At 37.4% G+C, this 22,554-nt stretch overlaps 1 protein-coding gene across 1 annotated transcript; it reads right to left on the bottom strand.

Moving 5' to 3' along the window:
* LOC112030332 (protein CHROMATIN REMODELING 19) lies at positions 1–22,261 on the bottom strand. Its single transcript, XM_024063015.2, has 12 exons — positions 21,554–22,261; positions 21,348–21,465; positions 16,824–16,864; positions 16,319–16,569; positions 16,065–16,245; positions 14,877–15,062; positions 14,618–14,791; positions 14,310–14,468; positions 2,862–2,939; positions 2,604–2,740; positions 756–974; positions 1–618 (listed from the first exon to the last, which is right to left on the bottom strand). The coding sequence occupies exons 1-12, from the start codon at positions 22,061–22,063 to the stop codon at positions 456–458; spliced, it is 2,217 nt and encodes a 738-aa protein (XP_023918783.1). The 5' UTR covers positions 22,064–22,261; the 3' UTR covers positions 1–455.
* Between the last annotated feature and the right edge of the window lie 293 nt (positions 22,262–22,554).

Here is a 22,554-nt window from a genome sequence, read left to right as displayed (position 1 = left end):
TGAGTTAAAACATTGAACAATAATAATATCTTAGTAACAAGAAATTTGGTGTATGCATTTAGAACAAAGAGACTCATTTCCATCACCTGCAGAATTCAAACAAACAGGAGTGGGAACTACAGCAAATAAACTTGCCCAATTTGGCACTAATCATTGCCCTGCGCGGGGAAGTCATCCTACTTAACACCATAAGGGGGGAAAAAAAACTGTGTACCTATATGAAAAATCTTAATGTCTTCCAAAGCGACTCAGAATATCTATATTAACATTGATTTTCACTGCTACACTAACTGTTTGGCTAATTTACATCCCTATGGCATATGCACCATCAATTATGGCCTTTTTCCTCTAACTAGCCTGACTTATAGTACAACAATGGACCTTATACGAAGAATATGCAAAAGAATCAGAACAAGAATTTCTAGTTGCAGTGTATCTCAAGGATAATTAGTGTCCTAACCCAACAAAAGAGCTGATAATATCTCCCCCATAGTCTTCTCAGATGTTTCACCTTCATTATCCACCTCTATACCAGACTCAAGGACAGCTGCATCCAGTACTAGCTTCCGTTTTGCAATCTCATAAACATTCTCATCAACAGTACCCTTGGTAACCAGCCTGCAAAGAATTTGATAGGATAAGAGTAAAAAACCATTTAACATATAAATTTACAGCACTGAAGAATTTAAATTGGTATTCCGGAAAAGAGGTTGAAGAATTTCTTTTGGGGAGAAAGGGGATGGAACCACAAGCACCTGTATATGGTAACAGGCTTTGTTTGGCCAATGCGATGACAACGATCTTCAGCTTGCCGGTCAATCTGTGGATTGAAATCCATGTCATGAATGATGACAGTATCAGCTCCAGTCAGGTTCAAACCCTGCCCTCCAGCTCTTGTGGACAGCAAGCATGCAAATATAGAAGTATCATTATTAAATGTATCAACTATCGTTTGTCGCTCTGTCACCTGAGTACTGTCATTGGAAGAGAATTTCACTAATCTCAATAAATAATTCAAAGTAAAAAAAATCAATTTAAACAAACTATAAGAGCATTTAGGACACTGTGATACTATTATATGGTAACTATTGTATGATCTACACTGTGATACTATTATCAATGGAAGCATAATTTGGTCCCTGCTCCAAGAATAAGCATCATTGATGATATACAAACTATGGAACAAACTATTCAAGTTCCTTTTCAAATTATATAACATTTTTGGTTCTCACCTCCCCATTTAAGTTCAACCTCTAAATTAAGAGAGCAAAACAACACATATATTTAGGTACCCAAGAGACTCGATATCTTGGATCAATAGACAATATTCATAAAATTGAGAGATTAAAGAGAATGTGTCATAGGATAGGAACATAGGGGATAAAGTGGAGAATTGTATCAAGAGTATTGTTTGATTGCAAAGATACCTATTAAGTTAAAGGGAAAATTTTATACGACTATTATAAGACCAGTTATGCTCTGTGATACTAAATGTTAGGCTGTTAAGAAGCACTATACATATAATATGAATGTAGCTGAAATGAGAATGTTAAGATAGACGTGGAAAATGCAAGGAAGGATAGGATTTGAAATGACTCATAAAGATAGGGGTGACCCCCATTAATGGAAAGAAGAGACAGAGACACTTGAGATTGTGGTTTGTTCATGTTCAGAGAAGAGCGATTAATGCAACAATGAGAAAAAGTGAGTTTCAAGTTAAAGAAACAAAAAAGATAGAGGAAAACCAAAAATAACAGTAATATAAATAGTAAAAAATGACATGTCAAATAAGTAATAAATAGAGAGAGCATGACTTTGGATAGAGTGGAATGGCCAAATAAAAATGTGTGGCCAACCCTGAATAGTCAATTGAGGATCCACACTCAGACCCAAAATTTTGGGATTAAGGCTTGGAGGTTGTTAAGAGCTACACTACTTGAAGTCAATTAACACTCACCTTCCTATTGTTATAAATTTTGGATTCCCTTGCATATAATCAGATTCACAATTGAATCCAACCTGACCTACACCAAGTCCAGCAGCCCATCCCATCCCCTCTCTAATTGGAACTCATTGATATCTTAGCAAGTTCCTTAATCCAGCTACACCAAAACTTAGAAACCTCTCTCAATCCTGATACTTATATTTAATAATTCTTAAACACACATTCACCCACCAAAAAGTAAATAGAAGGAAATTTTTTTTTTTTTAAAGAATATATGTTAATTGATGTTGGGAAATATATTAACCAGAGCAGATGACCTCAATATCTTTCTGAAGTAGCACTTCATAGATTTAACTAATTAAAAAACAATATACAAAGCTGATAAAGCACATCAATGAATATTTTAAAAGTTACAGGTGAGTTTGAATGTGCCCTTGGATCATATAAAATAAAAATACCATTGGTAACCCATAATTAAGTGCAAAAAATTGATAATGACAGTCATATCCTTTTATAAAACAGGAGGCATCTGACACGAATCCATCATACAAGAATGCAATCCATGCATTGTAACTTTTATTAAATGTAGATAAGCAATATGCTAGACAATGTAGTCAGAAGAGAACAAACTGTAAATGTCAAATTAGCATAGCGATACCTTCCATCAAGTCGTTTATACGTAACCCCAATCACATCCAAACCCCACTCCAAAATATCAAGCATTGACGTCCACTGGCTAAAAATAAGAACTCGATGACCACCTTGCTTTAGTGAAGGGAGAAGTTCACCTAACGCCTATATCATTGAGAAAACAACTCAATCTAAAATTTTGAGCATAAAGAACATATACTAGAACCTTCAATTAGGATCAAACAGACTTATTCCAAAAGAACTTGCACTATTACTTTGGTCATACCCGACATTTTGCTGAAAGCATAACATATTTGTCAGGAAGGATTCCCTTTGTATCAGTGACACCATAATAAAGTAATAGCTGCAATGGGGTAGATGGAAAATATACTGATGTCAGAAAGGAATATACAATTCTAGAACAAAATGATACCAAAGAAATTTATTCAAAGAAACCAGATCAAATTCAGCTCATCATTAGATTTATGTTTGTATTAAGGTCCCAAGCATAAATCATTGGTTGGATCTTTATTCTTTAGTAGTATGCACCTAAGAGAACAAGACATACCACACCAAAGAAATGAACAATCACAAATTTTTATAATATAGCCATAATCGTTCTCATTGAAAAATGAAAACAAAGGTTCATCACTTCCTAAAAATATACTCAACATCTTGGTTTAATCTAACATAATCTGGAAAAAAGAAAATTGAGGGGGGTCATAGTCATCCGTTGAAGATTATAAGCAACGTACAAACTCTGATGGAAGGCTTTAAACACTGTTGCCACACAGGCTCGGAAGCCAATTAGCAAGGAGTTGGTCAGTTCAGAAACACTTAGCATGGAGTACCTTTCTTGACAACATTCAACATTCAATTGAGATATGATATCTAGAAGTATGCAGAGATATGATATATATATATATAGGGATATGATGTGAACATACAAGACATACCACACCAAAGGGTAAAAAAGACTTCTCCCATAGAAGTATGCGGAGTGTTTTTAACAGGGCACCAACATTCACAGAAAGCTTGCACAATGAACACATTTTGATACCAGGTGAAGATTGAGGCATATAGCGCTTCATAAAGCCTAGCATTGCTTAGCACTTTGCAGTTGAGCTAAGAATATCCTCCAACCACTTCAAATATCTAGGGGTATAGGAAAACTTGTGTATTGGAATGAAGGGAGTCTTAGAAATAGTCGATACCCAATGTGCTTCTCCAACACTTAATAACTGAATATGGGAAACAAACCCATGTGATTAGCTTTCAAGTGGAAAGAAGAACACAATGTTAAAACCTTTGAAGATGCGGGACACAAATTCCTCCTAGAAGGTTCAAAGAGTTCACAAGTCACCCGCCACTAGAATAAATGAACTGATCGGTTGAAATTTGTGGACGACAAGGAGGAGGTACTACTGGTAGGTGGTTGGGCTGCCAAAATTACCCTTTTTTTGTCTATGTGGCCTAATAGAGTAAAGAACTGCTTCTTTGGCATCTTTCATGAGTTGATGAAAAATTGAAAACCACCAAATTGACAAACAATTGATCACAATCACTTGTAAATATCAATTATGTAAAGATCGTGATCCAAGTGGAAGATGATAGAACACACAATTGCATACGACCAATCAATATCTTGAGTATGTAAGGCCCACAACTATGGTCACAAATAAAGGAAGAAAACTAGCCCAACCAAGACTCAGCCTGGGAAGCACAAACGAGGAAAAATTGCCAACGTACTGGCGTCGGACATCTATCTAACATGGACACAAACGTGTCAAGCACGCACTCAAGAAGAAAAAATTATTTTTTAATTCAGTTGTTCTATTTTGATGTTGAATGTTGTTTATTTGAATTCTTTTTATGGGTGTTTGGTTTATTTGAACTCTTTTATCCGTACTTTAAACAATATTTTATTGTCTTTAAATTAATTTTAGATATATTTCCAAACATTTCATTGTTGTTACATAATTTTTACATCCAAAATAAACATAAATTATTCCAAATATAAAATATATATACCTAAAAAAAAAAAAATTCACTAATTAATTGTTGTATCCTCGACATATCATATCCTAGTATTTTAAGAAATGTCGTGTCACCATACTACGTATCATGTCAATTGTTGGGTCAAAAGATTTGGTGGTTTCTTTTCAAGTGAGATCAACTGAGTGGGAACATTGTCCCAAGCAGGCAAAAACTCAAGCTTTAGCATACACATGGTGTAGGTATTGAACCTTCAGAGTGCCAAAATAATGCAAAGTAGTCTTCAGAGATTTTAGAGGGTACAAATGAGATGTTAAATGTTGTCCCTACCTTTGAGGGGACAGATAGTGAACATAATATAAAAATATACAAATGGTTTGAATTGTCAATTGAGTTACAAGGTTCTTGGTTTGAATGTTGTCATATATGTGCAATTCAATTCTACTAACTTTAAGGCCTTTTGTTATGACATGGCCTCTTAAATCAAATACTAACTTATTTCTGTCAAGTTACCTGAACTAATACTTTGCTTTTGCTATTGCCACCAATTCACAAGACAACAAGGGACGAAACCCTGTTGGGCTTCCTTCCAGCCACACCAAAAAGGATCATCCATTACTTTAGTTTATACCATACAGCTTTGACCTTCTTAGCTGCCAACAAGTTAAAGAGAACCACACCCATGATTCATATCTCAAGGATACAACACTAAAATCTATTAACAAATACAAGAATGACCAAAGTTTGGGCTCTAATCAAATTTAAAATATGACCTAAATCAGTCAGGCAACTCCCATTAGAGCTACATCAGGGAATACTTTCACCCAAGAATGCAGAATAGTAAAATAAAAATAGAAGAGAGGAAATATCTTGTGATCTTAAAGATAAGATGATCCTAATCACTGAAAGTGGAATATGCAGCATAATAGGGCAAAAGCACTAATTATGAGAGGCAACCAAATAGGAGAAAATTCACATCCCTAAATGGGTGAGAACTAAGGGGGGATCACACAAGAGTACAACAGGTTTACATAGAACCAATTAGGCACATCTCAAGGTAGGACAGCTCCTAATCCTCTCAAGACTAGAAGCCAATAATGCGACTTCCCCTGTAATCACCACATATACTCCCATCTCTTACAGCCTTTTTTTTTAATAAATAAGTAATACTTCACTGATTATTTAAAAAAAAAAAAACAAAAAAAACAAAGCACACAGGTAGTGTGCTAAGGACAAAAAATTGAAAAACTAAAGTGCATGAAAATTACAACAATCAAGCAAATCAACCAGGGAATCAAAAGTGAAAACGCCAAAGCATTTGTCCATTTAAATAGTCTGGAAAAAAAAAAAGCCGCTTCAAGTCTTGAATTGCAACCTTGTTCTCTCCCCAAGGTGCTCCTAAGCCTTTTAAACTAGAGAGCATACCACTCTATAACTCAATTATATTCTCAAAAAACTAAGTTTACTAAAGTCATAGTATCTAGAACTTGACAGATATGATAAATAAAAACACACCTCTCTTACATGTAGTGGCGACTACAGAGCAGATAGGAATGACAGGAAGAGAACCCATTTAAAACTAAACAGTGACATCCTTTTACGGGTGCACATAAAGCACATATGCAGTAGATTTTGAATTGACACCTCACCCTCCAACCTTTTGTGTTTTAAAAGTGGGGGGGCGGGGGCGGGGAGAGGAGGTGCCATTAATTATTTTTTTGATAAGTAAGACAAGTTGTATTAAATAAAACTACTACTCCGTTTCTTGATGGAGTAGGCAAAGAAGATATGTACAAGCAACAAAGAAAAACAGAAAATTATGTACAAGAAAGGGAATCTAAAAACAGCGGAACGGATTCCCTAGAAGTAAATCCCCCCGCATGTGACCAATCAAACAAAGTTGTCACAAATAGAGCTATGGGCTTATCCCCGGAAAGCACCGAATCTTCAAATATGCAATTATTTCTCTCCCTCCAAAGAATCCACTTCGCACAATGTGATATCTAAATATTTGAAGAATGCTTCCCCAATCAATTCCTCCAACCGGCCAATAAGTTGATAACCCTCTTGGGTAAAACCCAAAAAACACCAAACAATCTAAGAGCAAAGCTCCATAACCAAGATACCTCACCACAATGTGAGCACATGATCAACACTCTCTCCACTACATCTACAAAGGCAACACCAATCCATAATAGTGAAGCCCATTCTCCTCAAATGGTTAGTTGTGAGAATCTTCCCAACCAAAAAAAGTCACACCACATGGAACCTTCACAGGCCAAATACTCTTCCAAGGAAAAGGAATAGAGCTAGATCCCCTCCATGCACCATAAAAGAATTTTATATCAAGCTCTCCCTTCAACCCCAAACACCACATCTTATCTCCATCCTCAATAGAAGGATTCAATGACTCCAAAGTATGAAAAAAGGCCTCCACCAACTCCATCTAACCATGTTGGAACCATGCATCCCAACTCCACCCTTCCTCCAAAGTGTGGCTCACCACCATATCTGCCACAAATGCCTCCCTATAAGTAGCAGTCTCAAATAAATCCAAGAAAGTTCCTTTCAACAACTGAGCTTCACAAAAATAGTCATGCTAGAACCGGATTCTACTCCCCATCTAAGAAGCACGGGTGCGTTTCGGGATTCGGGTGCGGGTGCGGGTGCGGAACTCGGCAATTTTTGAAAAAGGTGAGTGCGGGTGCGGCGGGACTCGGCGATTAAAAAATTATTAAAAATATTTTTATTTATATTTTTAATATATTGCTAAGCATGATTTTTCACATTATATAAACATATACCAAATTTAATAACTAAAACATGATATTCATAAATTAAATTTAAATACAACCCACAAAATTAAAACTAAAAGTCTAAAACATTCCATGATATTTGAAAATTAGAGTGGTTGTGTCTAGACTCTAGAGTGGCTGGGATGCACGGACTGAGTGAGTCAGTGAAGCAGCCGAGCAACCAGAGCACAGAGAGAAGAGAGAGATGAGCGATGGAGAATTGGAGATTGGAGTGAGGGAGGGAGTGACTCAGTGAAGCAGCTTGGCAACCAGAGAGCACAGAGAGAAGAGAGAGACGAGCAATGGAGTTCGGAGTGAAGGAGGGAGTGAGCACTGAGCAGCCCAGCAACTATCAAGCACAGAGAGAAGAGCGATGGAGAGCGAGTGAGGGACAGAGGGTCTTTGGGGTTTCTGGACAAACTGAGAGTGCGTGAGAGAGAGTTAGGTTTTAGGTTAAGTCAAACGGTGCGTTTTGCACCTTTTTTTTTCTTTTTTTCTTTTTTTTTAATTTCGGCCTGAACCGGCCATATCGGCGGTTTCGGCCGATACAGCCGATACGGCCAAATCGGGCCGAGTCGGCCCGATTTGAGCCGCGTCGGTGCGCGTCGGCTTCGCCACGTGGCCCGACGCGGCACGGACACTCGGTCGACGGTGTCCGATGCGCGTCGCCACGTCGGTACGCGTCAGACGCGGGTGCAGCGCCTCTGGCGCCGCACCCGTGCTTTCCAGCTCCCCATTCCTATCTCAAAGTAAATAAACTTGCTAAAACTCCCAACCTTTTCATATGCCCCTCCATAAACCACACCCATGTGAACCCCTACAGAGCAAAGTCAAGCGAAACCCCTTAGAAAGATACATTTACTTCTACCCTACCAAGCGTTTTTCCATTGTCTCCAAAACTGGATTCCATATAGAGTACGACTTGTAGGAGGCTCCCAAAGGCATACCAAGATATGTCATAGACAAAACCCCAATTTTGCAGCCCAGTACATCAGCTAACTCGTCCAAATTATCCACCTCACCCACCGGAACCATCTCACTTTTACTTACATTAATTTTTAGCCTTGTAAGAAACAAGTTAGCAGCATTCTAATATGAAGAAATTGTTCAATACTAGTATCACAGAACAATATGGTGTCATCTGCAGATAACAAATGAGATACACATAACTCATCACCTCCCACTCCATGCACCTTGAAACCCCTAATAATACCAGCCTCCTCCATTCGCCTAAGAATCTTAGAAAACACTTCCATCATCAAAAGGAAAAGCATATGAGATAAAGGATCCCCTTGTCTTATGCCTCTCGAATTAGGAAAAAAAAACCAACTGAAGGGCTATTGACTAACTGAAAACTAGACAGAAGAGATACATGTATGGATCAATTTTTTTTTTTATAGGTAAGAAAAAGTTTTATTGAAAAAAGATAAGCATAAGAAAATACAAGGTTCACAATAGTGAACAAGAAGAAAAAAGAGGTAAAAATAAGCAAAACAAACACTAAGCTATACTAAGAGACAAAAGAAAATCTGTGATAGTAGAACAATCAGAGAGGCCCCAACACCGAGACCAATTAAAAAGGGTCCGTCTGCAAAACTCCAACAACTGATCCAATGACTTCCCCATATCCTCAAAAGAACGTCAATTCCATTCAGTCCAAATATTCCACATTAAACAACCCGGAACCAGATTCCAAATATCAGAATTATGTTTCCCAAGCCAATGATAACAGCAGAAAAATAAGTTTGCAACGGAACCTAGCATGACCCAATCAATCCCAAACAGCCGAAGCATATACATCCACAAAGAATGAGCAACCGGACAAGAAATCAACAAGTGATCTACAGATTCCTCATTACAACAACACATACAACAATGATTTGCCAAAATGCAGCCACGGAACATAAGATTATCCAAAGTAAGGATCTGACCATAAGCTATTGTCCACATAAAGAATGCCACCCTTCTAGGAACTTTTACTTTCCAAATGCCCTTCCAAGGGAAAATAGGAAGAGTTACATTTCGAATCTTATTATAAAAAGACCAAACATCAAACTTCCCACTTCCATTAAGACACCAAAAAAGTCTGTCACTACCTTCACCCCTAGGAATTCAAGTTTGAATGAAGTGAAGAAGGGAATAGGAAGTAGCCAACTCCCAATCATTAAATTCCCTATAAAATCTTAAGCTCCATACTCTATCATTATCACTAACTGGAAGACTTAAAACTTCAAAGATACAAGCTTCCTTATTGGTTGAACACACAAAGAGCTGAGGATAGAGAGATTTGAGAGAATTATCCCCAGTCCACTAATCATGCCAAAAAAAGAATTCGAGAACCATCCCCCACCACAAAGGACACATGCCTAAAAAAACTTTCCCACCCTTCACTAATACTTCGCCATAACCCACAAACATGAGCCCTTCTACAAACTCTAGTGCTCCACCCGCCTTTCCCCTCCCCATATTTCATGGCTATGACCCTCCTCCATAGATGGGAAGTTTCATGACCATACCTCCATAGCCATTTCCCTAATAGAGCCTGATTGAACGACACCAAATTACAAATTCCCAACCCATCCAATTCACGAGGTAAGCAAATTTTTCCCAAGCCACCAAAGGGTATTTGAAGCACTCAGCTGAAGAACCCCACAAAAAATTTCTCTAAATGCGTTCCAATCTCATTGCCACTGCTTTAGGAACAGTAAAAAGGGAAAGATAATAAGTCGGAAGGCTTGACAATGTACTTTTCAACAAAGTGAGTCTACCACCCTTTGACAAATAAAGTCGCTTCCAACCTGACAGGTTCTTCTCCATCCACTCTAGAATTGGATTCCAAATAGAGGCTGTCTTATACGAGGTACCCAATGGCAATCCCAAATAAATCATAGGCAAGCTGCCCACCCTACATTGGAGAATGTTAGCCAGATTGTGAATGTTGGTCACCTCCTCAATAGGAACAATTTCACTTTTCTCCACATTCACCTTCAAACCAGTAAAAGCTTGAAAGCAAGCCAAAGCCAGCCTAATGGATAGTAACTGCTCCCTAGAAGCATCACAAAAAAGAATGGTATCATCAGCAAATAAAAGATGAGAAATTCGAATACCAGTAGAATTAATAGGTCCCACATGAAAACCCTGAATAAGGCCACCAACCTCAGTTTTCTTTAGGATCCAACTTAAAACCTCCATGAAAAGAAAGAGAAGGCGAGACAACGGATCACCTTGTCTAAGGCCTCTAGAGCTACCAAAGAAGCCAGCAGGAGAACCGTTAACCAACACTGAGAAACAAACTGTAGTGACACAAGCCTTTACCCATCTTCTCCATCTACCCCCAAAGCCCATCCTCTCTAGCAAATAAAACAAAGTGTCCCAACTTACATGATCACTACTTTTAAATGAATTTACAGCTTTTATCCTAGAATGTTAAGGGATTAAACAATCCTCAAAAGCAGGAGGTGTGCAAGAATCTCCTTAAGGAGTGGAAGTGTGATATTGTTTGTTTTTAGGAAACTAAGTTGTCTTCTTTAAACTCTGCTGTTGTTCAAAGTCTTTGGGGTAGTCCGTTCCTTGACTGGGAGGCTCTAGATGCAATCAATACTGCAGGGGGGGTGTTACTGGTTTGGGATAAAAGAGTCTATGAAAAAATTGACAGTGCTACAGGTCAATTTTCTATTAATGTTTTGCTGAAGGGGGTGGTGGATGATTTTGTTTGGGCATGTTCTGGAGTGTATAGTCCTAATGATGATAGCCAACGAGGCGCTTTGTGGGAGGAGCTCACAAGCATGCACTCTAGGTGGAATATAGCTTGGTGTGTGTTTGGGGATTTTAACATCATTCGTTGTTCGAGTGAAAGACTTGGTTGTGAGGCTTTTAGTCCAGCAATGTTTGCTTTTTCGGATTTCATTGAGGCTAATTACTCCTTGAAGGGGCTTCTTTCACCTAGTTTAGAGATTCAGGGACAGATTGTATGTCAAGAATCGACAGGACCTTGGCATCGGTGGATTGGATAGATCACTTTGGGAATGTGTCTCAAAGGGTACTTCCCCGAGTGGTTTCTGATCATTGCCCATTATTGGTGGTTGCTGGTTGTGTTAATAAAGGTCAAAGTGCTTTTAAGTTCGAGAATATGTGGTTGAAAGAAGTGGTTTTGTGGAGAGAGTTCAACAATGGTGGAATGGGTATTGTTTTCTGGGTTCTCCAAGCTTTATTCTGGCTCGAAAATTAAAAGCGCTTAAGGATGACTTAAAAAAGTGGAATAAGGAGGAATTTGGGGACTTGGCCTTTAGGAAGAAAGGCCTTTTATCTGAGTTGTTGGGTTTGGATGCTAAGGAGGACTTGATGGGTCTTTCACAGGAGGAACAAACTCGTCGTATTCAGATTAAAGGTGACATTGTACATTTGGCCTCATTGGAGGAGATTTCTTGGAGACAAAAGTCATGGATTTTGTTTGTGAAGGAGGGTGACAATAATACTAGCTTTTTTCACCAGGTAACAAACTCACATAGAAGAACTAATCATATTCGAGGGATTGAGGTGGATGGGGTCCTTTATGAGGATGAAGATGTGGTGCAATCTAAGGTGGTTCATTTTTATTAGGACTTGTACACGGAGTTAGAATCTAGGTGTCCTTCTATGGACGGTTTGGAGTTTGCTTGTATTGATGAGGAGGAGCAGAGTGCTCTTGAGAAAGGGTTTTCTAAAGAGGAGGTGGTACAGGTCCTCCAAGAGATGGAGGGTGATAAGGCCCCAGGTCCTAACGGCTTCACTATGGCAATTTTTCAAAAATGCTGGAGTATAGTGGAAAAGGATGTTATGGCATTCTTTGATGATTTCCATAGGAGTTATCCATTGTTGCCATCTAACTCCAAAACCCATCCTTTCTAGCGACTAAAGCAAGGCCTCCCAGTTTACATTTTAAGATTTAGACCCTCTCAACCGGTATGCCAATACCTTAGCCAAAATCTTATAGACACTTCTCTGCAAACTTATTGGTATATAATATCTAATATTAGCAGCTTTATGTTTCTTATAAATAAAAGCAATAAACGAAGCATTTACTCGTAAAACTCCTCAAAGAAGGCTAAAATATGACTCTCCACAACCCTCCAACAATGATGGAAAAAAGCCATCGTAAACCCATCAAGTCCCGAGGCTTTGTCCCCCTCCATGTCATGCACAACCTGTAGAATTTCTTCCTCCATTAGTATCAAAATTCAAATCATCCACCACTGGTCGTAGTGTTTCTATCTCCCTATATAACTTTCAATAAAATCCCACCCCGCCACCTAATCAATCACCTCAGCCCTAATCATCATATACCCATCCACCTCTAAATTACCCAAATAATTATTCTTTCTATGGGAATTAGACATAAATCTCCAGATTTCTATCTCAACAATGTTTCCTCCAACAAATTCAACTACTTCACATTTGAAATCACCATCATTTTCCCTCTTCTCCTCAAGTGTGATCCCGGTGATCCCTTCCTTCCCATCTAGCCTCACCAATTCCTCCAACAACCTCCTCTTCTTCACCTATAAATTTCCGTACTCCTTTGTATACCACAAGCGAATCTCTTCCTTCAAGACCTCCAACTTCTTAGCTAACACAAAACTAGGCATGCTTTGGAAATAATAACGATTCCACCAAAAATGTACCTTTTTCACAAACCACTCTGTTTTTAACCACATATTCTCAAATCTAAAAGGACTTTTCCCTCTTGCCATTGCTCCTGCCTCCAACAAGATAGGGCCATGATCTGAAATCATACGTGGTAAAACCCACTAAATAACATCAAGGACTTGACTTTTACCTCTCGTCATTCCTCCTACCACCAACAAGATAGGGTTATAATCTGAAATCAGATGTGGTAACACTCACTGAATAAAATCAAGGAATTGCTCTTCCCAATCCTTAGACAACAATGTCCTATCAATCCTAGACATCAAAGGTGAATTCGAACCACTCATCCATGTGTAAGACCCTCCTTCAAGAGGTAGATCGATCAAGTTCATGTCCACAATGAACTAGGAGAATTTTTACATTGCCAGACTAAAGTTGCGACCACCCAACTTCTCACTAGGAAAGCGGATCATCAGTTAGCACTCAATGGCTAAATAAATAAAAATAAAATATTTAATAAAACTCAAATGATCAACCTTCAGCATTGTCATTCTTCCAACCAAGGGAATCAAATAAAAAAGGAATTAACATACTGTTTAATTCTGACTTCAAAAATAGAGAGATATCAGGAGATTCTGATCTAAGCACCCATGCAGATGGTAAGGTTAAGGCCATCCACTACACCATCAACGTATTAGGATCAGCTTAAGCTTATTTCATCAAAATATGTATCACTGATGCAACATCTAAGAAAGGCTGATTAATGCTAATTTAAGTCATTAATATAAAATAATCCTCAAAACTGAAATACAGATGAGAGTCCAAAAAATTCTTCTTATTTTTTCCTCTTCCTTTTTTTTTTTTTTTTTTTTTTTTTTTTTGATAACTAGGTAATCATTTTAAAAATGAACACTAGAATAAAGAGAAAAAACTAACACAACTCCTAAAGAATTACATTCTAAAATTTAAATTATCAATCAATTCTACAGAAGTGGTGGAATGAGCACTGGCTAAGGCAGACATACAATCACACATAATTAATCTTGTGTGCAACCTCCATATATTCACAAGCTTCCCTACTGTATGGAAACTAATTAATGCATTGATCTCTGTCATGTATGTCAAAATGGAGATTCTACCATTATACAAAAATATAATAAAATCAAAGGCACTAGGAGTTCTAGAATAAACTAGCAGCATAGAATTTAATTATAACCTATTAAGATGAAAAATGAGCGAAAGATATAAAAGATAGTCCATCACATTTTTCAGCATTTAAAAAATAAGAAGAGATATCGATAGGACAAAAACGAATTTACCCGGTGAACGGAGAAGTCATTGTAACTCTTAAGTTCCTCAATTACCCTGTCCAAGGTACAATCAAAACCAAACACACCCATTGGATGTAACTTTTTAGCAAAACGAACAACATCCTCATCTCTATAAATACGCCTAACCAATAAAGGATGATTTGCAATCTGGAATAAGCACGTAAAAGGAGGCAAAATGAAAAAGAAAAAGAAAAACACACAACAGAAAAAAAGTTAGGAGATAAACATAATATATGAATGGTTTGAAGTGTATAAATTGAATACATAGAGAATGTGATAAATAGAAATTGCAGCACCTTACGAAACTGAACAAAATAGTTGGAGATTTGACGCCGAGGAAGAACTCCAAAAATATTATTTGAGTTTATTTCTGAATTTTTTGTGATACGAGCTCGTGAAGCTGCACGATACTCCTCAATAGCTTCCTTATAAGCATCGTCCTGCTGCTTTTCCATTACAACATACTCAACCTGTATAATAGTTTAAGCATTTACAGGAGTAAATTATAAGCGAGAGAGAAAAAAAAATTATATTTAAATAAATCATCTAAAATACCCGTTGAATCTTTGGAACAAGCTGCTGCATCACATCAGATTTCAAACGTCTCAAAATAAACGGTCCCAAAATAGACTTCATACGACCAACCAAATCCATATCATCTGCGTTTAAAAGCTTTTTCAAGTCGACATCCTCAGTAGCAAAAAGATCAGGCATCATAAATTCCAATAACGACCACAACTCCTGGAACAAAAACCCAGCAAGTCAACCACATAAAAATTGCATGACACTGAAATTTTTGATAGCCTTGCAGTATAATCTCCAACAGTTGATGTTACATACAAGAGTAATTACTAAACTTAAATATAATCTATTATTGAGCAAAGCCAATTACTGAAAACAAACATCATTAAAGATCAGTCCCCGTCCCCCTTCAATTACCACCAACAAAAAGATGAAATTTGCTATATAATTACATTCTTGACACAAGACAATCGAAACTGTTGTATTTTGTATGCAAAAGAAAGTGTTTATTGGATGACAACAAATATTGACAGATTGAAAAAAAGAATAAAGGAAACATGTAATCCAACCAAAGAACAAAATTGTAACCTAAAATCCCCTCCCACCCATAACTCCCCTCTCTCACCCAAGAAGTTGGCCCCACACCAAATTTCATAGAAGGAGCCATACACCCATATTTTGTTCTAAGTTCTTGATAATCTCCATGAATCCAACATATTCCCTTTAAACCAGGTGATAACAATCACAAGACCATATCTCAGAATTCATTATACAACATAGTAACTACCCATCATTTTTTATTTTGATTGGTAAGTTACACACAACCTCACCCTCCATACCCTTTTTTTTTTTTTTTGATAAGTAATAAATTTATTGATATCAAAAAGGGAACACCCTAGTACACAGGGAGTGTACAAGGGGGTCAAACAATCAAGAACAAAAATTACAAGAATCTAGAAAATCAAGAAAAGATAAAAATGATTGGTTGGCTGCTTTGCAGAACCTCATCCTCCATACCATTATTATGAAAGGAGGAAATGACAATTAAGCTATAGCTCATTAGCGGTAACTAGCCATCATATTACTAAGCCTTCAACTACATGATCTCTAAAATGCATTTCTTAAGGCAGCAGCAGCAGTGGAATGTTTCTAGGCTTAATTGGCAGTAAGAACTATGGAAAATTTAAGCGACTCTAGGCAAGAGGTTATTGCAAGTAATACATGTAGATCATTTTGAAGTGGTGTTCCTGTCAGCATAAGACGCTGGTTTGCATTCTTTGCTACAGACATTAGATTTTTCCACCTATAACTGCTTTTATCCTTCAAGGCATGGGCCTCATCCATCAGCACACAGCTCCATTGCCAACGTTTCAGAATTTTTCGATCATCTTTCTGCTGTGCACTGCATTCACTATCATTTATAAGATTTCAACCAACATCAAGTCAAATAGCATATGGAACACAGTCAAACGAACCTGTGTCTTTCAAAAAGTGAATAACACACAAGAAGAACATTAAAAGGAGGCGGCTTTCCAGCTTTGGCCAAAGAGTTCAACTGCTTTGAATGTGCTGATCGCGCAGCCCCATGATACTGGAGAATCGAAAATGATGGACACCACTTCTTAAGTTCTCTTTCCCAGTTTTCCAAAACAGAAGCAGGACATACGATTAAATGTGGACCAGGATCATTGTTCAAGTGTTTCAGCAAAGTCAGATATGTAATAGCCTGTCGGACAAGAACAATTTTACACTATTCAGAAAAACAATGATCGACACCTATTGGGTTTAAAAAACAACAAATCCTTGAGTTGCACCATTTTCTTTTCTCCTCCTCTTACAATAATGGTTAGAGAGAAAGGTCATAGCTTCAAAACCCACAAGGTGAACGTGTAACTTACTAGTCCAAAATAATAAGAACCTTCTTTTCATGGGGTCAAAAGAACTAGCGAGACATAGGCAAAATAATGGAGCCCAACATACCTGAATAGTCTTCCCAAGGCCCATCTCATCCGCCAATATGGCTGTAGAAATTACAAAGGTAATCAACCATAAATCTTAACAATTAACTAAAATCTCAAACCTATATTGAAAACAAAATATTAAACCTTATAATATGCTAGAGATATGCTTTTCAGCTAAGAAGCATAGAATGGAACATGATAAGACAAATTGAAAAAAACAAAAAATAAAAGAATAGATAATTTAGAGTCCACAACTAGGGTAGCTTGGAGTCCACACCAAGCTAGGTAATAAACTTAGGAGTCAGCACCTAGAATTTGCTTGAGTCAACACCAAACCGTTAGAAATTCCGAGAGAAATTTTTATTAATCAAGCAACTATAACCTTGTCTCCATAAGAGAAAAATAACATGTTTATATAATCAACCCTAATTCTAGTGTACTCAAGAAATCCAAATTCTAATTAACCATCCCAATTATTGAATTACAAATTGATCAATAATAAGACCTAAAATAAAATTCAAATTGACCAATAAAAACACAATAAACTTCAAAATTAAATAAAAGTACATTAAACTAAGTATTTCTATGTACTTCCTACATTTGACACAAAACAAAACCAAAACTTAATGCAACACAAAAATTGAAAAGTAGAAACTATAAAAATCACCTAGGTTTATTCTGTATGAAATTGGAGATGGATCAAAAGTGCAATTTTGGCTTGATCGTTGGTGTGGATCTTCTCCCCTCACAGATCGTTATCCTGATTTATATAGGATTTGTTGCAACAAAGAGGCAAGTGTAGCGGATCTTATGAGGTTCACCAATGGAGTACTCCACTGGGATTTTCAGTTCTGTAGGGAGGTGCATAACTGTGAATTGGAAACTCTCAAGAATTTCATCAATTCCATTTATTGCACCCTTGTAAGGGGGATCGGGGAGGATAAGAGATGTTGGCTGCCTTGTAAGAGTAAGGGGTTCACGGTCAATGCTTACTACCATCTTCTAGTTGGCCATAATGAGCAGTTTTTCTCTTGGAAAAGCATTTGGAAGCAGAAGATCCCCCCTAGAGTGGCTTTCTTTGTATGGACAGCAGCCTTGAGGAAATGTCTGACTATTGACAACTTAAGGAAAAGAAAGGTTTGCATTTTGGACTGGTGTTTCATGTGCAAGTGTAATAGTGAAACTATTGACCATCTTTTCCTTCATTGCCCGGTTGCTTTGGAGTTGTGGGATATGGTTTTTGGATTATTTGGAGTTTGTTGGGTTATGCCTTTCTCTGTTGTTGGGCTTTTGGCATGCTGGCAAGTTCGTTTTGGTCGCCATCGTAATGGAGATCTATGGATGGTTGTTCCTCATTGTCTGATGTGGTGTATTTGGAATGAGAGAAATAGTAGGTGTTTTGAAGACAAGGCGCGTTCCATGCCTGATCTCAAGCTTCTTTTTTTTAGAACCTTACTTGATTGGTTCTCTGTGTGGAGAAACCATCCTTTTTCTTCTATTTTGGATTTTCTTGATTTTTGTAATGTTCGTTTTTGATTTGTTCACCCCTGTATACTCCCTATATACTTCGGTGTTCCTCTCTTTTTGATTTCAATGAATCTTATTACTTATCAAAAAAAAAAAAAATCACCTAGGAGTCGACACCTAAGTTTTCTTAGAGTCAACACCCAGTGGAATTGAAAACCGAGGAGTCAACACTTAGGGTTGGCTAGAGTCAACACCAAATCGTTAAAAAAAAATAAAATAAGAGAGAGAAATAGCACAATATGGAAGACATAGAAATAGCATGATAATGAAGGCTACACCTCATTGCTTGATGTGGTGCATTTGACTTAAAAGAACTCCTATAATTTTTTTGGGTTGTTAGAGATCTATCTTAGAAGTGAAGATGCAATTTTTCAGAACCATCCTCGAGTTAATGATGGCGGCAGGAGCATGTGCTTTCTATAATTTACAATTTTATGGATGATAGTAATCTTAGAACCTAAATTTGCTATTATTCATCTGGTATATCCCCTATATACTTGATGTATAAATTTTCTCATCAATAACAATTAATGCTTAAAAAGAGAGACACACCAAGAGAGAGAAAGAGAAATTTTATTAATCAATTGTTTATATACCACCAAAACTAAACCCTAAATTATAATTGACTTAGGAAACCCTAATTCTAATTGACTTGGAATTACTGAATTGCAAAAATACCCTCAACTCTAGAAAATTAATAAAATACTGCTAACCTTATTAAATAATAAGAAATTTAAAAAAAAAAAAGTAATGACCAATAAAAATATAATTGACTCCAAATTTAAATAACACTAAATTAAAAATAATATTTATTTGCGCATCATCTTGGTTGGAGAAAAATCCTCCTCAAGGCAAGTGTTGAATGATAAGAATTTCAGCATTGGATACTTGCTTTAATTCTGGAATCACCTATGGTAGCACTAATAACAAGGAAACTTTATGTTCCACCACATCATTAAATTCATCGGGAATTACAAATCAATGTTGCAAACATTACAAACTTATCTTGGGCCACAGGAAGCACCATTGTTTTAATCTTTTCCATTTTATTAAGCTTTTTAACTTCATGCACCATAATGGGTGGATCAGTAACGGATGCATCAATCTCACTCTTTACAATCCTCTGAATGTTACTCTCAAGTTGAACTTTCTCATCAATCAATGGGAAATCTTCCTTTTCTGCAGTAAGCCAAATATCTGACTCTTTAAGAGGCTGAGTAAAATTTACTACACATGGTTCAGGTATTCCATCATGCTGTGTAGGCTCTGCGAAATGCTCTTCTTACTATCTAGCATTGTAACAAACGGTGGAAAATCTTAGGAAAACTTCATAGTCCAATAATTGGATACAAATCCAAAAATTACACCCAGTCATGCAGGTAGCAAAAACTCTCAAAAAACATGCTAAAGACCAAATCTATCCAATGTTATGCTCACAGGAGCTAGAGAAATCCTTAGGCTATTTTGGTTACCATTAAGTCCTTTTCTTCTCTCAATGTATCTCTCTAGTAGGAAGATATCCCCCCCAGACCCCCCAGTTTTTACTTCAATCGGTAAGTTACAAATACATTTGATGATTTTGAACCCACAATCTCACTTCCACCATATATTTGAGCTATATAGCACAAATGACAATATTTATGTTTTCTTATGTTTCAAATGTTAGGAAAATATCTACAATTCCTGACAAGGCATGGACCATACCTGTGGCTCGAGGCTCTTAGTACGGGTCAGATTATGTTATCGGATCCTTATGATTGGCATTTAGTAGTTCACAAATTAACTTCTATTACTTTTTGACAATGAGTTAGCATCCTACAACTTACTACACTAGAATTAGTAGCTTGTGTACATGGATGCAACTTTCTAATCCAATCTATAAAAATAAAAAATAAAAAAGTTGCCAACAGTTAAACCCCTTGTGTAATCCTTAGGTATGATGTAAAGGAAGCTTAAAGAAAAAGGCCTAAGAAAGTCTAAGTGTGATTAATTCTTGTTCTTCAATTTGAATCCAACTTACGAAAAAAAAAAAAAAAAAAAAAAAAAAAAAAACAAACAAACAAACAAAATAGCCATAGTTTCTTAGATTTTCATCAGAAACATTCATGATAGAAACCCTAACACCCACCTCTAATTAACTTTTTTTTTCAATAAATCAGCTTTAATTAACATATAAATAAAAAAATTTAAAACTACTACCATTTTAGTTTACTGTTCACGGCCCCAATAAGGCCCGACATTCTTCTCATGCTTTTTCCTTTATTTTTATTTTTATTAAGTAACACATACACCCAATAGGTCTTGAAGTTGAATCTCACAACTTCACTCCATTCTACATAGAGAGGAAGCTCATTTGAGCTAGAGCTTATTGTAAACTTTCTTCAATTTTTCACTTGTTTAGAATCCAAATATGTACCCCTATTATCCACATATCTTTCCTTTTTTTTTCCTTTTTTTTTTTTTTTTTTTTTGGATGACGAGGAATTTTGCATTTTTTTTTTTTTTTTAATGATGAGGAATTTTTGCAAATTGCCTCACCCAAGGTGCCTCAACGGCAAGGCCACAAGGGAGAGTGCCTGGACTAATTGCAAACCTAGAAGTAGCTTATTTGACTACTTCTTGTCAAATAATTTCTGCAAACATCAATCTCTGTTCTAACATCAAATCAGACATAATAAAGATTCAAAATTTTCTAAACCAGTTTCACTGCTAAGCATTACACAATTATTCCAAGAACTTCACAAGCACGCCACTGCAGCTAAATATCAATGGGTCCATGTAATACAGCCTGTTAAGATTCATGAAAACTATAATTATATAATCAATAAGCTATATAGCTCAACTGGTACTTCCTCCTCCCATAATAATGGGAATGGCAATGAGGTCGGGGTTCAAGACCCACCCATGTGTAACTTACCAATCAAAATATAAAAATATAGCATTTCTTAGTGTACCCTCAGCACAAAGTGTTAAAAGTTATTATGTACTATCAAAGGCAAAAGCAAAAGCACAGTACCTCCCCCAATATCCTTCTGATATAACAGAAGAAGAAAATTGACACCAACCAGTTGATATGGCTTGAGAACCGGTTGAAAATCCGAATCCTGTGACTTACATGCCGCATCAACATCGTCCTACAAGTACCAAAAACTACATCAGCTACCATTAAAAAAGGCAAAATTTTCAATCATATTGGATTCAATACCGCAGCTAAACAATGACCTGAGTGACAATCCTGACTGAAGAGGACTCGACTTCGGCGTAGCGGTCGCAGGCGGTGACGGAGGAGCCGTACAGGTCTCTCTTCAACTCGGCCGATATCTTCGCACACTTCTGCAAAGCCTTTGCCACCACATCCTCCTCCTCCTCCTCCTCCTCCTCCTCCTCTTCCTCTTCAACAAATCCTTCTTCATCGCTTGACTTCACGTTGTACACTTGCGCGATATCCGCGTCCTTATCGCCGTCGTCGCCGTCGCTCTCCTCATCCTCCACCACGAACCGGCGGCCACGGTTCGCCACGGGAGGTCTGGCGGTCTCGACCACATCCTCATCGTCGTCTTCCAAATCAAACACTATGTCCTCCTTCGGGTTTTGCTTCGACGAGCCGTAAGCGAAGGATTCGATCGCCGGAGGTTTGGGGTTCGTGGTGGTGTTGAGGACGCGAGAGGGCTTGAAGGAGTGGCTGTGGCTCTCCCACTCGTCGTCGGAGATTTCCTCGAACACTCGCTTCATTTTTCTTCTTCGTCGAGATGAAAACGGTGCGTTTTGGGGGGGTTTTTTTTGGTTTAGGTAAGTGAGGGTTTAGACTCCAGAGAGTTGGACAAGAGAGAGGGACTAGAACGACTGGGAGGATGTACTTTGAAACTGAAAGTAAAGAGACGAAGCGCCATTTGTGCTTTCTTTTTGTTTCCTTTTCTTTTTTTGGTTGGGCGAAACTAGAAGGACGCGAGGTGGAAAAAGGCGGTACACGAAAGTGATGCAGGGCGGGCCCCGCGAAATTATACGTTGCGTTTTGATTGGTTACAGCGAGGCTGTGTCTTCCGTGCAAGAAAATGCTAATGGTACCAAGTTTTACGGCAAAATTTGCTATAGATCATAGAGTAATCTTTAGAAAAAATTTAAGTAGATAGCATGCTGATGAAGTTAATTAGGAAAATAGACTATTTTTGGAATTTGTGTTTGTTAAAGTAGATAGCATGCAGAAAACTTGATTTTCAATTGGT

Source organism: Quercus suber, unplaced genomic scaffold (genome assembly GCF_002906115.3).
Source record: "Quercus suber isolate HL8 unplaced genomic scaffold, Cork oak 2.0 scaffold_333, whole genome shotgun sequence".
In the NCBI taxonomy this organism is placed as follows: domain Eukaryota; kingdom Viridiplantae; phylum Streptophyta; class Magnoliopsida; order Fagales; family Fagaceae; genus Quercus; species Quercus suber.
Note: the sequence above shows the minus strand (reverse complement) of the source record. Positions and strands in the feature narration are given on the sequence as shown.